Source organism: Micrasema longulum, unplaced genomic scaffold (assembly GCF_059751315.1).
Source record: "Micrasema longulum isolate JH-2025_06_02 unplaced genomic scaffold, ASM5975131v1 h1tg000908l, whole genome shotgun sequence".
Taxonomy (NCBI): Eukaryota; Metazoa; Arthropoda; class Insecta; order Trichoptera; family Brachycentridae; genus Micrasema; species Micrasema longulum.
In genome coordinates, this window is record NW_028278099.1 from 28946 (window position 1) to 47978 (window position 19033).

At 35.5% G+C, this 19033-nt stretch overlaps 1 protein-coding gene across 1 annotated transcript; it reads right to left on the reverse strand.

Moving 5' to 3' along the window:
* Positions 1-680: 680 nt before the first annotated feature.
* Positions 681-11766, reverse strand: LOC148278222 (uncharacterized). The gene has a single exon (XM_088231739.1). The coding sequence runs from the start codon at positions 11570-11572 to the stop codon at positions 9767-9769; it is 1806 nt and encodes a 601-aa protein (XP_088087865.1). The 5' UTR covers positions 11573-11766; the 3' UTR covers positions 681-9766.
* Positions 11767-19033: the final 7267 nt, after the last annotated feature.

A 19033-nucleotide genomic window follows, 5' to 3' on the forward strand; every position in this document is an offset into this window, starting at 1 on the left:
TAAGTTAAATTAAGGATTGAGTAAAGTAAAAACAAAACTGTTATAAACTATCCTAACCTAACCTAACTTCACATAAAAAAAAACATTTTAAATTAAAACAATTATTACTGTTGTATTAAAATTAAAATCTTAAGTGACGTTCACCCTTTTCGTTAAACGTTGATTTCAACATTTTGGCTCAGCGTCCGTTAGCTATTCAATTGAATGCCGGCATTTTATGAATAGCCTACCCGCGCAATTGAGTGGCTAATTTAGCTATATGGCGGCGACAATATATGTGAATATTGACGTATATATGAATATTATAACGATCTATCCCGCAAAACGATATGAAGAATGAAAAGTGTCTGAAAGAATTAAAAAATAAATGTATAAGTTACTGTAAGTATATATAGATGATGTAAATGTACATAATAGTTTATATTAGTTTTAATATAAGCTAACTTAAGAAATAAATAAAATAAAAAAAAACAGAAATTACGATTTCCTCTTATTCTTTTTTAATTGCTTTTTTACATCCCTTACTGGGGTGTATAGCAAATCTGTATAGCCAGTGTCGAGTTATCAGTAAAATTATGATTTTCAGAACGCAATCCAAAAAAAAAAGTATGAAATCCTTATCGTGTGCCGGTTTTCTTTGCATCTATCCCGTATGTTCTGTGTAATTATAAGTGAGATCTATGGTTTATTCGATTTTCAACTTTGACGTTTCTCGTCTGGCCGAGCCAAACACACTTTTTTTTAAGTGACAAAATCCGTCAAGATGGATCGAGTTAATCCGGAAACGGTACAACAGCAGTCCCAGGGGATGTCTCCAACGCCGATGACTTACCAGCCTCAGCCGGCTCCCGCCAGTCGTCCTCCTCCTGTGTATTATCCGACCGTATCTCCTCCGCCACAGCAGAACGTCGAGCAGCCGGTGTATTATACCACCCAATCCAACTCTCCAATAGACAGTCTCAAGCGCAAGGCGTCTCACGACTTCGAGGCCGAGAGATACGCCTGCAACAATTGCCCCACATACTACAAAGAGGGCCAGGAACTTCGAACAAAGATTGCGCACCAAGAGCAGAAGCGCGATTACTTGAAGAGTTACAACAACTGGCTGCTCTACCAGCTGGTTACTTTGCAGAAGATTAAAGACGGGCTCAATAGCGACCCGATACCTCAAAATCTTATAGATAAGATGAGGGAGTTTCTTAGTGTAGATATTTTGAGTTCTTCGCCGTTTCAGCGTCCTCCCGAGGCGCCAGTTTCACCCGCTCCCGCTGGGCCCTCACCTGTCCCCCAGTACTCCATGCAGCAGATGGCGGCCCCCGCGCCCCACCCCATGCAGCAACTCCCGCAGTACATAGGACCCGCCAGACTCGGCACTCAGCAGGACCAAGATTTAATGCCCCCTCCGCCGTCTAACTAACTCACAATATGTATTTAGAATGTGTCATTGTTATAGTTGATGTATGTTATTAAGGAAACCACGAGTACCCAGCTGAAGAGTTTTTCGAAGACTAGACAATCTCAAGTTAAAAATAATAAAATGTAATTTAGTCAAATGTAAAAACAAATCAGTCTAAAGACATTGATATTCCCTCGTTAATATACATTTTCAGTGCTCCCTGGTGATAATACTCCGGTGTATTTTGATTTTAAATTTTATCTGTTTCATTTTTAGAAACAAAGTTTACAAACAGGAGATTATAAGTTTGATGTAATATATTATTATATAGAAAACAAAACGACGAAGTTTGAGTTTACAATTATTACAAAAATATCGATCAAAATGCGAAGAAAAAATCCATCAGACTTATACATTTAATTGTAAATTTAACAGAAACATTTCAGAAAATGAAGGTCTCGAGAGAAAATTAACAATTGTGTACTTTATAAGTGGGTCATTTCGTGGAAATAACATTAAATTATTTTAGGATTTTAAAAATAAGGGAAATAAATAATTGAATATCGAATAAAAACTCATTTATTTCACGAAGCCCAATAAATGTTAACAGAAGTGTTATCAAAATTAATAGTAAATAATAGCCACGTCAAAAAACAAGAAATCAGCAAATAATTAAAACACTTCAACTATAAATAAAAACACCTACTACATTACACCAATAAAGTTTATGTGGTTTAATTTTCATATTTTGACAATCCACATTTCTCCAATAATCCTTAATTAGGTTTTAAAAAGACCTTTATTTTCATGAGTATAATATCTTACATTTACCGAGTAGGTGTCCTCATAGCAAATGAAATGGATATTTTTGAAAAGTTTTTTTATTCTATTTGACTAAAAAATAAAGCCCGATTTCAATACCAGTTTAGTGCAAAATTCTATTTAATTTATTTTTAACAGTAATACGAACATTCTATAATATGCGTAAAAGAAAAATATTTACTACAAATACTCATATCTGCATAATTGTCATTCACAAATGAATTAGTCAATCAAAGCGCCTTTTGAAAATTCCACAAATTTTGCAAAACTAGGAGTAAAAATGAAAAATCTTTAAAAATCATAGTGGCATCAAAATAATACAAAAATTGTTTTGACTTAGCTAAATACAATGTAATTTTTTTAAGCACTTAAAATCTATCATTATAATACATACCTACATATAACATCAATACATCATGAGAATTTAAAAAAAAAAGATTAATCATTAAATATCTTTTTACATTAAAAATCACTGTAATCATTTCTATTTATTTATGCTTTAATTTGTTTTTCCCAGTCTATTTCAGAATTTTGTATTAATTAATAATAAAATACACAGCCCATGGTTATCGGAAGTAGTCTTCAGAAGTTGATAGCGATGTAGAATTAGGTTTGTGATAACTATTATGGATATTTTGACCTCCAGTAGTTTAATCAACTTTTTATACATTGGCAGGATTATTGCCAAATGGAAATTTCTTACAACCAATTAGTAAAACGAAAGGTTTTATTTATTCACTCTAGTTACAATATGTATGTGAAAAAGATAAAAAATATAACTGGCAATATGTGTACAGGTAACTCTCCAACAACACGGTAGATAGGTCCCTATAAAACACCGTGTTATGTTAAACTGTGTTATATAAGACTCTGAACCAGTACAAAATTATGGGTTAGGTTCCGAAAAAAAACAATTATATTCATGTGTCGAACAGTAAAAAATAACTTCTTCAATCTTGATTTACTGATTGTCTTCCTCATCGCTGTTCGATACAACTAAACCCAAATATTTTTCTGGCTGAATGATATCATTGTCACACTCAGAATCTTTTTTATCATTTGCGCTTTCCGCCATCTTTAAAGGTCTGATTTGCTTGCTGATCCTAGATTTTTTATTCCATTTCCAACAAATCTGCTTCTCCAATTTCATCTTCTATCAATAAATCTTAAAGGTCCTGAATACACACATCGTCAAAATGCCAACAATTTAATTTTCAGAACCGTGTTGTAGGAGAGTTTCTGCAAAATCGTAATAGTGTTAGAGGTAACCCACCTACATAAATAAATTAATATCAATACTAGTCTTAATAGGGTAAGGAAATGAGAGATCAAGGAAATGTTTTGGACAATCGTGATTTAAACAAAACTACTGTAGAAACACCTTTGATAGTGGATGGGAGATTATTCCAGTTGAGTCACATGAACAGTATATAAGCTTGAAACGTAGGAATTATGTATGGGAATCAAAAGGATGCTTTGAAACATGAGAATAAAGATGCCTTACAATAGAAGCTTTGAAATTTTAGAAATATAGAGAATATCATGACAAAATTATTGCTCACCATGTCATATGCAGGTTAATATAGGTTTGGCTGATATGTAAATAATTTCGCATAATTTTTGTCTAGGCACAAAAATAAATCGCAGTTTATTATCGAATTAAGTATGTAATATATCATGTTCAGTTCGTGCTGCATCGCATTTGATGTATCAAAGACAGCAATATTCACCCATCGAGGGAAAAAAACAGCATTTTTTTTTTAAAGGGTTCTTAATTCTTTTTTGAGACACATACCCTACTGATGTTAATTGATGGAGAGCTATAGCAGAATATTTAAAATACAGATCTGGGGTAATAGATCTTATGAAGGTTAAATGCAGCTGACAATTTAGCGATCGCTGATACAAATGAAAAAAACTGTGCTATCAACATATTTTATTCATAACAATTACACGCAAACATATGTAGTAATTCAACAGCGATACGAACATATAAATCTTACATAATAATTAGGAATTATCAATTTCATTTGTAGTCATATTATTTTATATCGAAATATAAATATTTACATAAACACTGTGTCCTGTCGAAAACAATTTTTTTTTATTTAAAAGGTCTTGGGGATTTCGGTTTATGGTGGTTCAAGATACATTACAGTACCTCTATTTAAAATAAAGTCAGATAATAATGAATTTCATAATAAATTTAGATTTTAATCAAAAAGAAAAATACAATTTCAATCAACGATATAATGCAAACTAAAAAATAATATATGTACATTTATATAGAATTGCTCGTTTTATGATAATTCTAAATAAAAATTTCTTCAATGGACATGTAATCAACGGTTTGGATAATATAGAATTGTTTTCAAATTCATAGAATAAAATAAGTTTGAGTAACATTAATTAGATAATGAGAATCAAACAAAGATAACATTTGAAAAACGGAACGGTGGAATTAAAACGGAATAATGGCTAATGATATGCAAACTATGAAACATTTTTATTAAATAATAATGTATTTTGATAGAATTCCTACTTTGATATAAAATTATAACAGAGATGGAGAAAACTTTAGGGAAGTAAATATGGAAGTCTAAGTATTTACAGGGCTCATGACCTGTCAGTGGCTGGTTTAAGTGGCCACTTTACACAGACCTTATTATTCACCATTTTGCCTATGTTTGAACATCCATATTTCTTCAATTCTGCCATCTGTTGATTTTAGTTAAGTTAAAGAGATGAAACCTTAATTGTTGTGAAGAGATTCATCTGAACGAAAGCAATTTTCCAATTTTTAAACTTTTTGGACCAGTTGGTTTTATTATAATATTTTGAGTTTGTCCAAACGTTTGTAGATCAGAGACTGGATTTCACGCCCTGCGAAGTCATTAAGATTAACAAATTACAACAGGGATGGAGAACACTTTGAAATTTGCTGTTGTAATTTGTTAATCTTAATGACTCCCTAGGGGGTATAATCCAGTCTTTTGTTTAAAAACATTTGGACAAACTCAAAATATTGTAATAAAATTATATCCCTAATCGAAAAAATAAATGATTTTCAGTGAATTTTAAAGTAGGAATATTCTGGAAAAAATTACATAAGTTGGTATTAGTAAATACTTATATTGGGAAAACAAGATGAGCTGCTTAGTCCAGCCAGAAATAAGCCACTCATCTTGTCACTTGGCCCACTGTATTTTAAATCTAATCATAAAATAATTGGCAAATATAAGTACAGTAGAAAACGCTCCCTGGAGAATTTTCTAGCTCTGAGAACTCGTCAAAAATAATAAGCTAAATATCGTATTTTATTAATATTACATATAAATAAATCGGATGCTTAGTTCATTGTACAATACTATAGTCAAGTCAGACAAGTAAAAAAAAAAAACAAGATAGGAGTTAATTGGGCGATATTATGAGATGTTGCTTCATAGACGAATGCTCTGTATTCCGTGAACAGATTTGGTCAACAATCCTCCGTGGTGCAGTGGTCAAGAACACATAAGGTTCCGGGTTCAATTCCCGGTGAGAACACAAAAATTAAATGTGATTTTTCTCAAGTCTGGGTGTTCTGTGATGTAATTCACCACTGTAATTGGGCCTCCTGGCCTGTTGTGGTGCAAAAATAAAATAAAAACAATGCAGAGCTTCTGAGGAAAGCTAATTGCAACAGGGAATTATTAAGGTCCGTAAGATTTCCTATCTTGGTCACATCCCGCGTTGAGACAAATATGAAATCCTCCAACTTATATTTATGGGCAAGATTGAGGGACAACATGGACCTGGCAGAAGGCAAAAGTCTTGGCTTCGCAACATAAGAGACAGGATCGGAATGAGATGTGTGGAGTTGTTCCGGACAGCACAAGACGGAGACCTTTTTAGAAGTGATTGCCAACGTTGGAGACATCGGCTAGGACACAAGAAGAAGATGCAATGTTAATTATGTAAAAAAATCTTATATCTGATTTACTACTCAGATAATGTCAAATGCCACCATAAAAATATAATACCAAGTAACTTCTACAGAATGAGGAAGTTCAGTGCTACGGGAAATCGGATATAAAAAATGTTTACTTGCACTAGGTAACAATTAAAGCATTTAATTGTACAGCGAAGTTTCTCTAAAATGTATGAAAAATGAACAGTTTTAATAAAAAAGAACTATGTCACAAGTTCTTGCGGATCAACCAATCAATTACAGCGATGGATTTTTTTTCAATAGAATAGTAAATATTTGGGTTCTTATTATTTACCCAAATATTTCGATTTTGGAGCCATTTTTAACGAGTTGTAAATAACTCACTATTAGAAAATGAGAAGCAAGTTGGGTTTGAACCTCGGACCTCTGATCGGTGAGTCCGCAACACTAGCCACAAGCTGATTTTGTGTTGTGTTAGATTTCCAACCGGAAACCCGGAGGTAGCTATTTTTTTCAACGTTTAGTCTGTTTTGATGCTACGGGGCTCTACTTTTAAATGTCAGTATAACTCACCGGCGACTACTTGTGACTTCACAGGCGGAGTAGTTCAAAATTACAAAACTTTGAAAATCATAGCGATGGTAGATAACACGATACACAAAAAAATATTTGGCTTGGTTTGATAGTCTATTCACAAATAAAATATATAAAACAAAACAACTGTACTTCCTTATTAAATGGTGCTTGGGTCTTTTCAAAAACATTTCTGAACTGAATGTCCTATTAAAGTGGACATTTTGCACCATATAAGATCATTTAAATACTTATTTAGTCACCGTCCCAAAGCTTGTAATTTGGAGATGTCCAAGGAACTGGGAGCATTATAATAGGAAACAATGTTAGGTGTTGGTAATACATACGATTAAAAATAGGCGCAATAATTCATGTTTTTCAACAAATACATATTACACAATTTAAAACAATAGTACCAGCTGGAATAAAAGATACATTGTCTAAAAAGCTAAAATTATTGTATTATTTATAAAAGAGAAATCATTTCATTCAGTTGTTCTTCGCAATATTATTTTGCATCAATTAGCAAAGGAGTAATTAGTTAAGTAGGAAAGTTTCAGATAAAATTTCGAGACATATCGACGGTATATGTATTCTTATCGAATTTGCATTTTGTGAGGTTTACAGGAGAGCAGAAACAAACCTTGATATTTTTTTAAGAAGCTATCGGATATTATAGAATTGCAAACATGTATCCATCGTATTTCACTACACATGTTTGGCAATTCCACAGGATCTGATAGCTTCATAAAAAAGTATTTAGCTTTGTTTTTGTTCTCCTGTAAACTTTGCAAAATGCAGGTCGATATCATGTTGGACTTGTGTGCAGTTTGCGGTAGTGTAAATATTTATTTTCATGAGCAGTGGTTATCGTTTTCATGATCAACAGTCATTTTGTGCAAAGAATCCCTACCTTACGTGACAAGCATTAAGTATTGCAAAAAAATTGCAACACCAGACAAATAATATCGCGGTGCTTTTTGTAAAATATGATTGAAATTTGAAGCATTAACTTTTGAGATTTTCTATGTTGAAGAATGAAACTTTGTACTTATTCTGTGTAAAGCTCAAAGTAGTAACCCGTACCGCTTAAAGAAAAGCCCCGTTGCATAGAACAAAAGTGTTACAAATTTTTGGTTTGGTTTTTAGTTTAACAACAAATGTTTAACGGACAACTTCGGTTTGCGTTTGCAATTCTCGATCCGAGTACCTATGGCCAGTTGTATCGCTGTAAACTTAGCTGACTTCGTAGTTGATAATCATAAAAACCGCTACACGCGGCCTCCGTGGTGTAGCGGTCAAGACGCTTGACTCACGCACGGAAGGTTCCGGGTTCGATTCCCGGTGAGAACACAAAAAATAAAAATGTGATTTTTCTCAAGCCTGGGTGTTCTGTGATATGTAATTCGCCACTGTTATTGGGCCTCCTGGCCTGTTGTGGTGCAAAAATAAATGTAAATGTAAAAAAAAAAAAAAAAGCTTTTTGTCCATATGGGCGACTATTAACCGGTGGCGTATTATTACTCTAAGGTGTAGTCTTTAATTGAAATTAATACTCGGACTGGAGTCGGAGCATAACTGTTTTATTTTATAAAGGGTTTATTTTTACGCCTTGACAAAACAACAGCTGTGTTGTCGGCATATTCATTTTAATTAGTGATATTTAACAATTTTTTGAAGACTAAATGTGAACTAAATAGGTAGCATGCCTGGCATGGTACCCGCTAACAGGATTGCAATTTTATTTATTCCATTTTACTCACAAATTGATGTAGTTTAAACTCTAATAAGATAAAAATGTTCAACCAATTCATTTCTTACAAGTCTTACACACGATATACTAGTGGTTTGCTGTTAATTTTTGTACTTTTTGTAAGAATTTGTAACTTTACCATTCTGACGGTTAAACGAAAATAAAACGATGCACTTAGGTAATAAAATAAATTACCGCTAATAATGTGTGAAACAAAGAGAACCAACCAACTTACACTACGCAAGAATATCGGTTGAGGTTTTTACATGAAGTATACTAACTGCCAACCCTTGAGAGAAGTCTTAATTGGCACCAAATCGTTATACTCAATCTGTTTAGGAAATATATTTGTGTGCGTATATATCGTCATGCTCGTAGAAAAATGAGACATGTGATTTTCTAAAACTTTTTCTTGAGAGTGGTTATTTTTTTTTTTACACTTTATGTCATAACTTGATGAGAACAAAAGTATTTCATTTGATACTTGGTTTAGTTTTATACATATATATATATTTACAAACCTGGAATATAAAGCCTTTATAAACTTTCTCAAAATCAAATATAAAAGAAAGTCAATATCATATTTTGTCGTTCTACAATTCATTTAATTTTGTAACATAAAATTATTTCTGTACTTTCTGTAAGAAGTAACAATGAGTGTCCTTTCAGGAGATTTCCACACATTTATTTTTGTGTTTTACATTTAATGAATGATTATAAGTGTGTAACATAGGTTATAGTTTCAATCCGATAGGAAATTAGACAAAGGACCTGCATGCATGCAAATCAGCAGGTTTTGTTTTTGTTTGTAACTATGTTGAAGTAAAAACCAAATAAACACATGTTATATACTTAAAAAGTATTGTTTCCTGTCATTATCAAACATGTCCACTAATTTTATAAAATTCTAAGACTCCAAGACCTAACTAATGTAAATTCCAATGTCTCGAATTTTTAAAATAGAAATATCTTATTAAAACTTAGCAGTCGAGTAATTACACTATCGTACGAATTAGTCATTAAATAATACAGAGCAAAATATCGCTAATTGGCATTATAAACAAAGCTTATGCTTAAATATAGTAATTGCTAAGACAAGTAACAAAAAAGTAAACAAACAGTAACCAAATATGGATAGACAGCATGACTGATTGGAAAAACATCGCAAATGTTCCACAGGTGAGAGTACAACTCGACATAAAGATTATATTTTGGCATTTTCTTTTTCTCGATCTAAATCAAAGGACAATGTACGTTACCCGATACATCAGTCTCGTACCAGACTACGGTTCTAGTGCTGAACAGTTTGGTAGGAGTGGGCGGGCTGAGGGGCCGAGGGGGGCTGAGACAGCTGGTAGGTGTACTGGGGAGGCTGCGGGGGCTGCAGGGGGGGCGCCGCGTAGGGGGGATACGCCCCCGGCTGGGGGTAGGGCGCGGGGGAGTAGCCAGTGGGGGCGGGGACGGGGGCCAGCGGCTGGGCGTAGTTGCCGCCGGACTGCGCCGAGGGAGGCGGCGCGGGCGAGTACGTCACCTGCGTCTGGGGCACCTGCTGGACGTACCCCGACGGGGCCGCTTGCGAGTATGCAGAGGAAGACGGAGGGGCGTTTCCCGGCTGCGGAGAGTAGGCAGGCTGAGCGGAGCTCGGCTGCGAGTATGTCTGCTGCGAGTAGCTGGAAATGGGCTGGGGCGCCGGCTGGTGCGAGTACACCGGGGCCGGCTGGGGAGCGCTCGACGATGACTGGCTGTAGCTAGCGGACGAGAGAGCGCCGGGGGCCTGCTGCATATACACGGGGGCCGGCTGCGGGGCGGGGGCGCTCACCGCCTGAGGCTGATACGAGGACGGAACCGACTGCTGAGTGAAGCTCGGATTTGACGGCTGAGAGCTTTGTTGCTGTTGTTGAGAGAAGCCCGTGCTAGACTGCGGAGGGTTGGCCACCTGCTGGGGGAAAGAAGGAGCAGCTTGGGGTTGGCTGGTGGGCAGCTGGGAATACCCGGAGCTCGGCTGATGGGGAGCGTACGAGGGCTGCTGAGAGTAAGTGGGGCCAGGCTGGGGGGCGCTGGCAGGCTGCGGGGCGTAGCCGGTGGTCTGGGGCACGAACACCGGGGCGGGCTGCGGGGCCGCGCGGGGGGCGTACGGCGCCTGCAGCGAGTAGGGCGTCGCTTCGGGCGGGTGCGCGTACACGGGAGCCGCAAGGGGGGCGTAGCCGGGCGTGTGCTGCGGGTAGCTCCCCGGCTGCTGCTGACCGCCGGGCGCCTCCGGGCGGGGGTCCGCCGGGGGCGCGCGGTACGGGTCGGGCTGGCCGTAGACCGGGCCGGGTCCCGCGGCGGGCGCGGGGACGGGAGCGGGAGCGGGCGGCCCGGGGGAGGGGGCAAACGTAGCAGCCGGCGGTTGCGAGGGAGCCCGAGAAACGATCGTCACGTTTCTGAGAAAATTAACTCGATCAGTTATCTTTTCCTCGTATACATCCTTTACATAACTTGCAGTCAGGTTTTGATTTTCAATTTCACTCAGCGCCTTCCTGAGGATATCGTTTTCTCGTTTAATTTGGTCGCATATACTGCAGGGCATAATTACGGGTTCTTTTGGCGGCGGTGGTTCCATTTGGTAAATAATTTTCGGCATTTTTGGTTCGGTGGTGAATGGGTGCGCGTATTGCTGGGGTCCGCAGTCCGGGGGCTCTGCAGGGGGGGCGGGCTCTGGGGGAGGAGGGGTGTGAGGCGGCGGAGGCTGCGCGGGCGGAGGCCGCGAGGGCGGCGGCGGCGGAGGGGGGCACCAGTAGGGACTGTAGGGCGGCGGAGGGCAGTTCATGGGGGGCAGCTGCAGGCCGCCGGGGAGCGCGGATCCAGGGGGCGCGGCCATCGGGCCGGTGGGAGATACGGCCCGCTCGAGCGCCTCTAGAGAGTGCTGGAACTTACAGTTGACCCGAGTACAGTTACCGCGACTAAAGTCCCTGCAGACGTGGTTAAACTGCTTGGATGGGCGAAGGTCGAGAGGCACGTTATCGAGAGGAAGCGGCGGCGTCGGCTCCTGCTCGGGTTGGATGGATACAACCTGATTTTCGTAGGTTGCACTAGGAATTATTTCGTTTTCTGCCATGCTATGGACATCACGCGAGTCTCGTATCGAGATTATACACAAACTCGATTCGCATATCCGCCGTTAATTAGTAACACGATGCACGCGTTCGCTTCACTTTCGATAACTTTCGTTTTACCGGCGTAAATAAATTTACATGCTACGCAAAAGTAAGCCGAACCGCGAAATCGGCGAATCCTCCAAAACCAAACTCTGTCAATAGAAAAACGGAAGACAGAAAAAGATATACTTTAAATACAAAAAATGCATACCATAGACATAAATTTAGTCTTTGACACAAGACATTTAGCGTTCTGTTCGCTTGTGATCACGTTAAAAGGGGGTCCATTAACGGAAAATGAAAATGAAAAATAAACGTGAAACGCTTTTATCTTTTTTGTACTAGACAAGTTATTTTTATGCCTAAATTTTTTTTTAACCTTGTAGTTTATTATCATATATTTTTTTTTTAAACTTTTGACCCTTTCATATATCATTTTTTCTTAGAAAAAATAAGTATTTGCGTTTTTATGATTTACCCAAATATTTCAATTTCGGGGGCCATTTTCAACAAGTTGTAAATAACTCAGTACTAGAAAATGGGAATCTAGTTGTGGTAGGGTGAGGTTTGAACCTTGTACCTCTGATCCGAGAGTCCGTGATGCTAGCCACGGGACCACAACCCGGTTCAAAATATTTGAATTTAAATTCGGGAAATACCTAATGTATCGGCCTTGTAAATTAAAATGTACAAAATTATAAAAATTAATTTACTGAAAAAATTATTATTGCCATCTTTTACAAAATATGATTAAGAATTTATTGAGATATTTCACCTAAATAAAAGAATTGCGATACTTTATTATGTCTTGTTGTGATTCTTCGGGCAGATTCATTGAAAGCAAAAAATATATTATAAGTAGGTACTTCAGGACCCGTCATAATATTTAAAGATCAATAGAAATATTTATAATAATGCGATAATGCATAATAATGCGATGGTCGAATATAATTGATTTAAGAAAAAATTGGAAATATAAAATTTTATATGTATTTCTTTATTATTTTCAATATTTTTTTATTTGTAATACCAACTTTGTTGATCAATGTAATGTTGTTTTTTAGATATTTATAAAATAACCATGTTTTATGAACCACTTTCTATTGACACAACCGACTAGTTTCGGCAACAGCACGTTGCTCTTTTTTGGGTTTTTCATAACCTTGAGTTATTTATTTGATAACTTTAAGTTATTAAATAACCCTGAAGAATGCCATTTTCTGTTGCCGAAACTAGTCGTTTGTGTCAATAAAAAGTGATTTATAAAACAAAATTGTTTTATTTATCACCCAAAAATCTTTAAAATATACCTAGCCCACTATTTGTTTATGTTTTGGTTTTGCAATGTCTGCCATCTAGAGTAAAGAGGAAGCCATGTCATCATCAGCATTCTTTTATCCCGTTTGCCACGACTTAACAAACTGGAAGTTAAATAATCAGTTTTACGCTTCAGTGCCATTTCAGGAATTATTACAGAATAGAATCACGTATAAAATTAATATTACTATTCCACTTATTTTTTTATTTATTGGATTTTACTTAAATTATCTATTCTATCATGAAAACATTTTTATTTCATTTATTTTATTCAGATATTTAGAACATTACAGAAAGAAAACCCAATTCATTATAAATACAACAATAGATCACAAATCATAGTAGATAGTTATGTTATTAAAATAATACAACAAAATGTAAAAAGAAAAATTAAAAGTTAGAAAGTGTTTTCCTAAGGGAAGGCCCACTGTCGTGAAATATGTCGAAATCCGAGGTGATGCGATTAAGTAGAGAGATTGCTCTACCGACCGGCATAACCATTGGCAGGTTGGTTCTGCATCGTGGTAGGTAAACCAATCGATGCTGTCTTTGTCGAAAATAGTTATCAGGTACGAACAGACCTACATCCATCAGAATTTTTGAGTTATGTGTGCGACCACCAATCATCTGGAAAAAGTGAACACCCAAATGAACGTCCCTCCTCCTCCATAATGACTGATAGCCTAGTATTTCCAGCAAAAGGTCGGTTGGGAAGAGCCAAGGATAATATCAACACTTTTTTAGGTACAGATAGCGCAGAAATTTCTTTTGCACTTTGGTGGAGAGGCCACCATCAAAGAGTATCGAGCCTCGTGTGGCGACTAAATAGCGAGTCATTACATAAATTAACCATATGAAGATTAAAAGATAACTGAGCGTCAAACAACACCCCGAGATCTCTGGACGTTGAAGCCTTTTCAAGCTTCACTCCGTCCATGAGATAACGATAGTATATGGTTTTGGATGCTCTTGTGTATGCCATTACAAAACATTTGGAGACATTGAAGAATAATATGTTTTGTTTGCTCCATTGAATTATATTTTGAATGTCACACTGAAGTTATATACATCTGAAGAAGTCAGTACTTCACAAAACAGTTTTAAATCGTCAGCAAATAAGAGAAAATTACAAAATTTTATGACTTTACCAATATCATTTATAAAGATTATAAATAACATTAGTCTCAAATTAGAACCTCGAGGAACTCCTGAAGAGGTATTAAATGTTTCGGATTGATACAGTCTGTATGACACATATTGCTTACGATCTGTAAGATAATTTGTGAATAGCTTTAAAAGAATGTTACTAAAGCCAATCCTCTGAAGTTTCAGAAGCAAAAGTTGGTGATCCCACATAATCCCACATAGGCGCGGCGTAGTACGTTTTACGTTACAACACGTATAATAAACAGTGCAATTTCTATGGCACAGTCATAGAATTTAAAATAAGGGCACAGTATAAATATTTTGATATAAGAAACAAAAAAATAAGCAGGACCCTTCAACTCTAGAATGACCTTTGTTTGAATGAAACCACCGGAAAAATAACTACAATGTTTTTTCTTACCATTTACCATGCCTTTGATTTCAGGGGAATGCAGAAAGCCGGTTTTGAGCTAAACCAAATCTTTACGGGTCACAGTGGGTTCATGAGCTACCTGCATCGCTTCAAGATCTTCGAAATCGACAGCTGCTCATGTGACGATGAAACATTTCAAGATGTCCCCCACGTGTTGATGCATTGCCTCCTTTTCAGCTTTCAGAGACAACAGCTGGAGGTGCGATGCAGAAGTTTGGGCGAGTAACTATGCGACATCGGATCGGTGATACTTCATTAATAATTCACACGAGAAGTAGTATCTTACATGGTCAAGTTAGTGCGAGACATTGGTAAAATAAACCAAAGTAGGACTCAAAATGCCGAACACTCTTCTAGTGGAGCGGAAGGCCTGTCGATGACTGCCAACAAGCCGGCTTCTTCTAAAGAGTTTTAAGTGGTTTCCTCTTCACTATTGCAAATCCTAGATAAGTTCCCGACTGACCCACTATATAATATCCTTCCTGATCCCAACATTTGTCAAAAAGAAGCTTATTAAAAGCAGAAACATCCGCTTTTATGAAATATAAACCTTGTAGATAAATGCAACTCCCATATAAAAATATTTAAAAAAACAAAAAAATGGCATGGATTATCTTACTTTGCTATTAGGGTCCTCATGCTATGAGAATTTGGATTCACGACTTATATATTTGTATCATTCGTGTAGGAGGATACAAAAATGTGTTTTTAGTGGTTAACTGGAAATAGCTGATTTGGAAGTTACCTAGTTGTAGTAATTACCTTACGATATTATAGATAACAGTTTTGGGACTGACTAATGAGGAAGTTCAGTGCCTTTTTTTTCTTTTTTTATTTGCTCATAGAATATTAAACTAAGCCAATTTTTTTTTTTTTATATATCGTATTATCAGCACTACGGTTTTTTAAAGTCTTGTATTTCTGAAATAACTCCGCGTGTGACGTCAGAGGTTGTTCTATGACAGTTCTTCCGATTGGTTCGTTTACGGTGACCAAACCGGATATCCTTCAAAGCTCTCATACCATTAGATGGTTCATATGAACCAGTGACGTCATTCAAAGTAGTGCGTTTTTATTGAAATATATTATTTTTTTTCGTACATTTTTAAGAAATTTTAGCGTACAATTTAATGCTCTAATTTTTACCACGCGCAAGAAATCATTTTTTGTATCCAACTTCCCGTAGGGCTGAAGTTCCTCATTATGAAAACAATAACCGATTTGCAACATTATCCTAACAAATTATGGCCTTAATTCTCCAATGACCCGACCCGTCTTTGTCGAATTGTTAACTCAAGACAAGATCTGGAGCTTTTTGGTTTAAGTTTACAACGATTTAAACGAGCACTAAATAAATAGTCCAGATCTTGTCTCGATGTCCCTTATGTTTGTCAATGCTTCTTTTCTTTTTTTAAAAATGTTTTTAACTATTCTTTTATTGTTATATTTAAACCCTATTATAAATTGTATATATGGACAATGTCCGTTAATAAATAAATAAATTCTAATATCCGGATTCAATTGTATTCGATTAAGCTCTTAAATATTTATTTTTGTTAAAAAAACATACTTTGATACCCAAATTAAAAAATAATCACGAGAAAAGCTTGTGGAAAAAAAAGTGTAATAAAATGCAAAATCAGTTTTATTTTATTTATTTATATTACTCAATTAAATAAAAATATTTTAACACGTTTACAAAAAACTTTAATCTAACCCTAAAAATAACAATTATTTTTATTGTACAATCATAAAAATTCAATTTCAAAATAGCCAAGAAAAAGCGCACACATTTCATTGAAACTTTATCCGCCAATGTCTTAGCGTAGGTATTTTATTAATTATAATTTATCCAATCATTATATTTTTTTCAACAACATATTTCCATCCTGTCATCAGCATTTAAACGTATAAAACATAATACAAAATAAAGTTATAAAAAACACCTAAGCAATCAAAAACGATGCTTTAGTATAAATATGAGAAAAGCTTGGACGGTCACATAGATCATAAATAAAAAATATTATGTTAATATAAATGTAAATATTTTCATATTCCTTCAAATACACATAAAGCGTGAATTTTTATTTTCATTTTCACTAACAGTAGAATTAGATAATTAAACTAAATTAATATTAATACAGAAGATTTTTTCAAAGACATATATATATATATCGTCGCCTTAAAGGCAAAATGTCACTCCCAAAAAAATCATTTTTAGAAATTGCAAATCGAAAGTTTGGAAAAATCTAATTTTTGTGTTTTGTGAGTTTTATATATTTAACGAAATTAGTTTGTGTCTTTTTTATAAATTACATTCGTAACTTTTTATTTCAGATACATTTTCATATATTTGTAAGGTTTTTAATGAGGGTGGGTAAAATTTGGTTTGGTGACTTTTGCTTGTTTATAATCTGGGCAATGCTACCCGAAAGAGTTAGTGAGATGAATGAAATATTACAAATATTTATTAAATTTTGTGTTTAAAAAATGTTTTAGAGAAAAATGTTTTTACATGTTTATTGCTTTATGTTTTATTATACAATTGCCTAAACACAAACATAATGTTGTTTTCGGGAAGAAAACTGTTATACTTATAAAAATTATTAAAATCTACCTAAACTGTCGATAAATTCTATCTGCCTTTAGTGATTCACGCTTGTTGAGATTTGATTGAAAGTCACACCACTGTTTTCATTAGCAGCAAATAATTTCGATTTACGAAACTTAAAAAAAAAATAACCTTGGTGACTTTATCTTCTTAAAGAACATAATTTTTCGCTTTCAATTCAATATTTAAAAAAAAGTCACATTCAACTCAAAAATGACTTTTTTCACTTAGTGACTTGCCTGAGCGGTGGCGATATTTATAATAACATATATGTTTTTCGAAGACATGAAGCTGTTGAGAATATGGAAGTCTAGGCGTTTACAGAGCTTATGATTTGTCATCGGCTGGGTTAAGTGATAACTTTGCACGCTATAACATTCATCATTCTGCTTATAAGTACCTAGTTGACATGAATATAATTTATATATTATATATATATTTCTGTTTTAATATCTTAAACATATATATTACTAGTGCTTTAGATTTTGTTTGTATTTTGTGAATGTGTATGGTATTTTCAATTCTCTATATACTCAGAGTAATAATGCGTCAACCTATAGAGAAGCCCTATCACTATGTTTCATAGAACGCAAACGATGTTGGTTAGCAACAAATTGGCGGCCATTTTGTTTCTATCGGATGCTTTTGTCGCTGTGCTTGGCTTTGTTTGTTAATAACTTGGATATTTACGTTATAATAAATAAAAATCGACCATGGTCAATTGCAGTATGTTTGGTTGCAGCAGTAGGAGCGTCAAGGGTGTTAAAGAAGCTGGTTTTCACAAGTAGGTAATTGATTTCGAATATTTTCCCATAATTTACGTTGATTTTTGGCATTTATTGTCCCGACACGTGTATTATGTTGCCTAAAAACTTTCCTTATATCAACATATTTACTTCAAATACTATTTTTTCTCAATTAAAGCGATACATTTGTGAATTAAAGTATGTTTACTGTTGATAAAGACACTTGATTACGAGCAATATGTCAGGGCATCTATATAAAGTTTGAGTCTTTATCGAGTAGACGTCGATTCAAATTTTACTCGAAAATAGCAACGTTAACCTTGAAATTCCATCTTAAGTGACATGTCCAAATTTCAGGCCGCTACGACTCGCTGTTTCGGAGATGTGACGGACAAACAAACAAACTCAACACCGGACTTTGGTTCCATGGAGCTGGGATTTATGTCTCAATAAATGTAACATAAGTATATTGTGAATAAAATGAATAAAAAAATAAACACACACATGAATTTTCAGTTTTATAAAATAAAGATATGCGAATTATAGAAAAATAAATTGGAATAACCCTGCAATAACAAATACAAGGGTTCATATTTAAAAGTAATTAAAATGCAAATTAATAATCAATTTGGCAATTCTCGACCCAAGTACGGCCAATTATTTTGCTGCGAACTGTAGCTAACTTAATACCCAATAGTCATATAATGGTTTTCCTACGTTTGGGTTCCTCTACAGCTTGGCGCATTATTACTCTGAAGTTTAACATTACATTTCCATGCGTGTTGGTTTACTATACAAAATGAAAGTATGTTTCCATATTTCTTCAATTCTTCCATCTGTTGATTTTTTGTGAAGTAAAATAATATATAAAACCTTCATCGATGTTAGATTTATCCGAATTGTTACCCTTTAAACAAATAATTAGTGACAATTTTGTAACATTTTAGCAAGTTTAACAAATTACAACAGGGATGGAGAATACTCGTACCTTAAGTTTCCTTCGGGTCGAAATTGACCAGATGGTGGGTATATCCTTGTCCAGGTGGGTAACGAATACTATTAGGAAATAGAACTTTTACCCCGGGCGAGTGTTTTTGACTCGATGGCTACTCTCAAGTTTATTTTTTATTTTTGAATGGAGTTCAGATTAGTCCACCTCGTGATATAC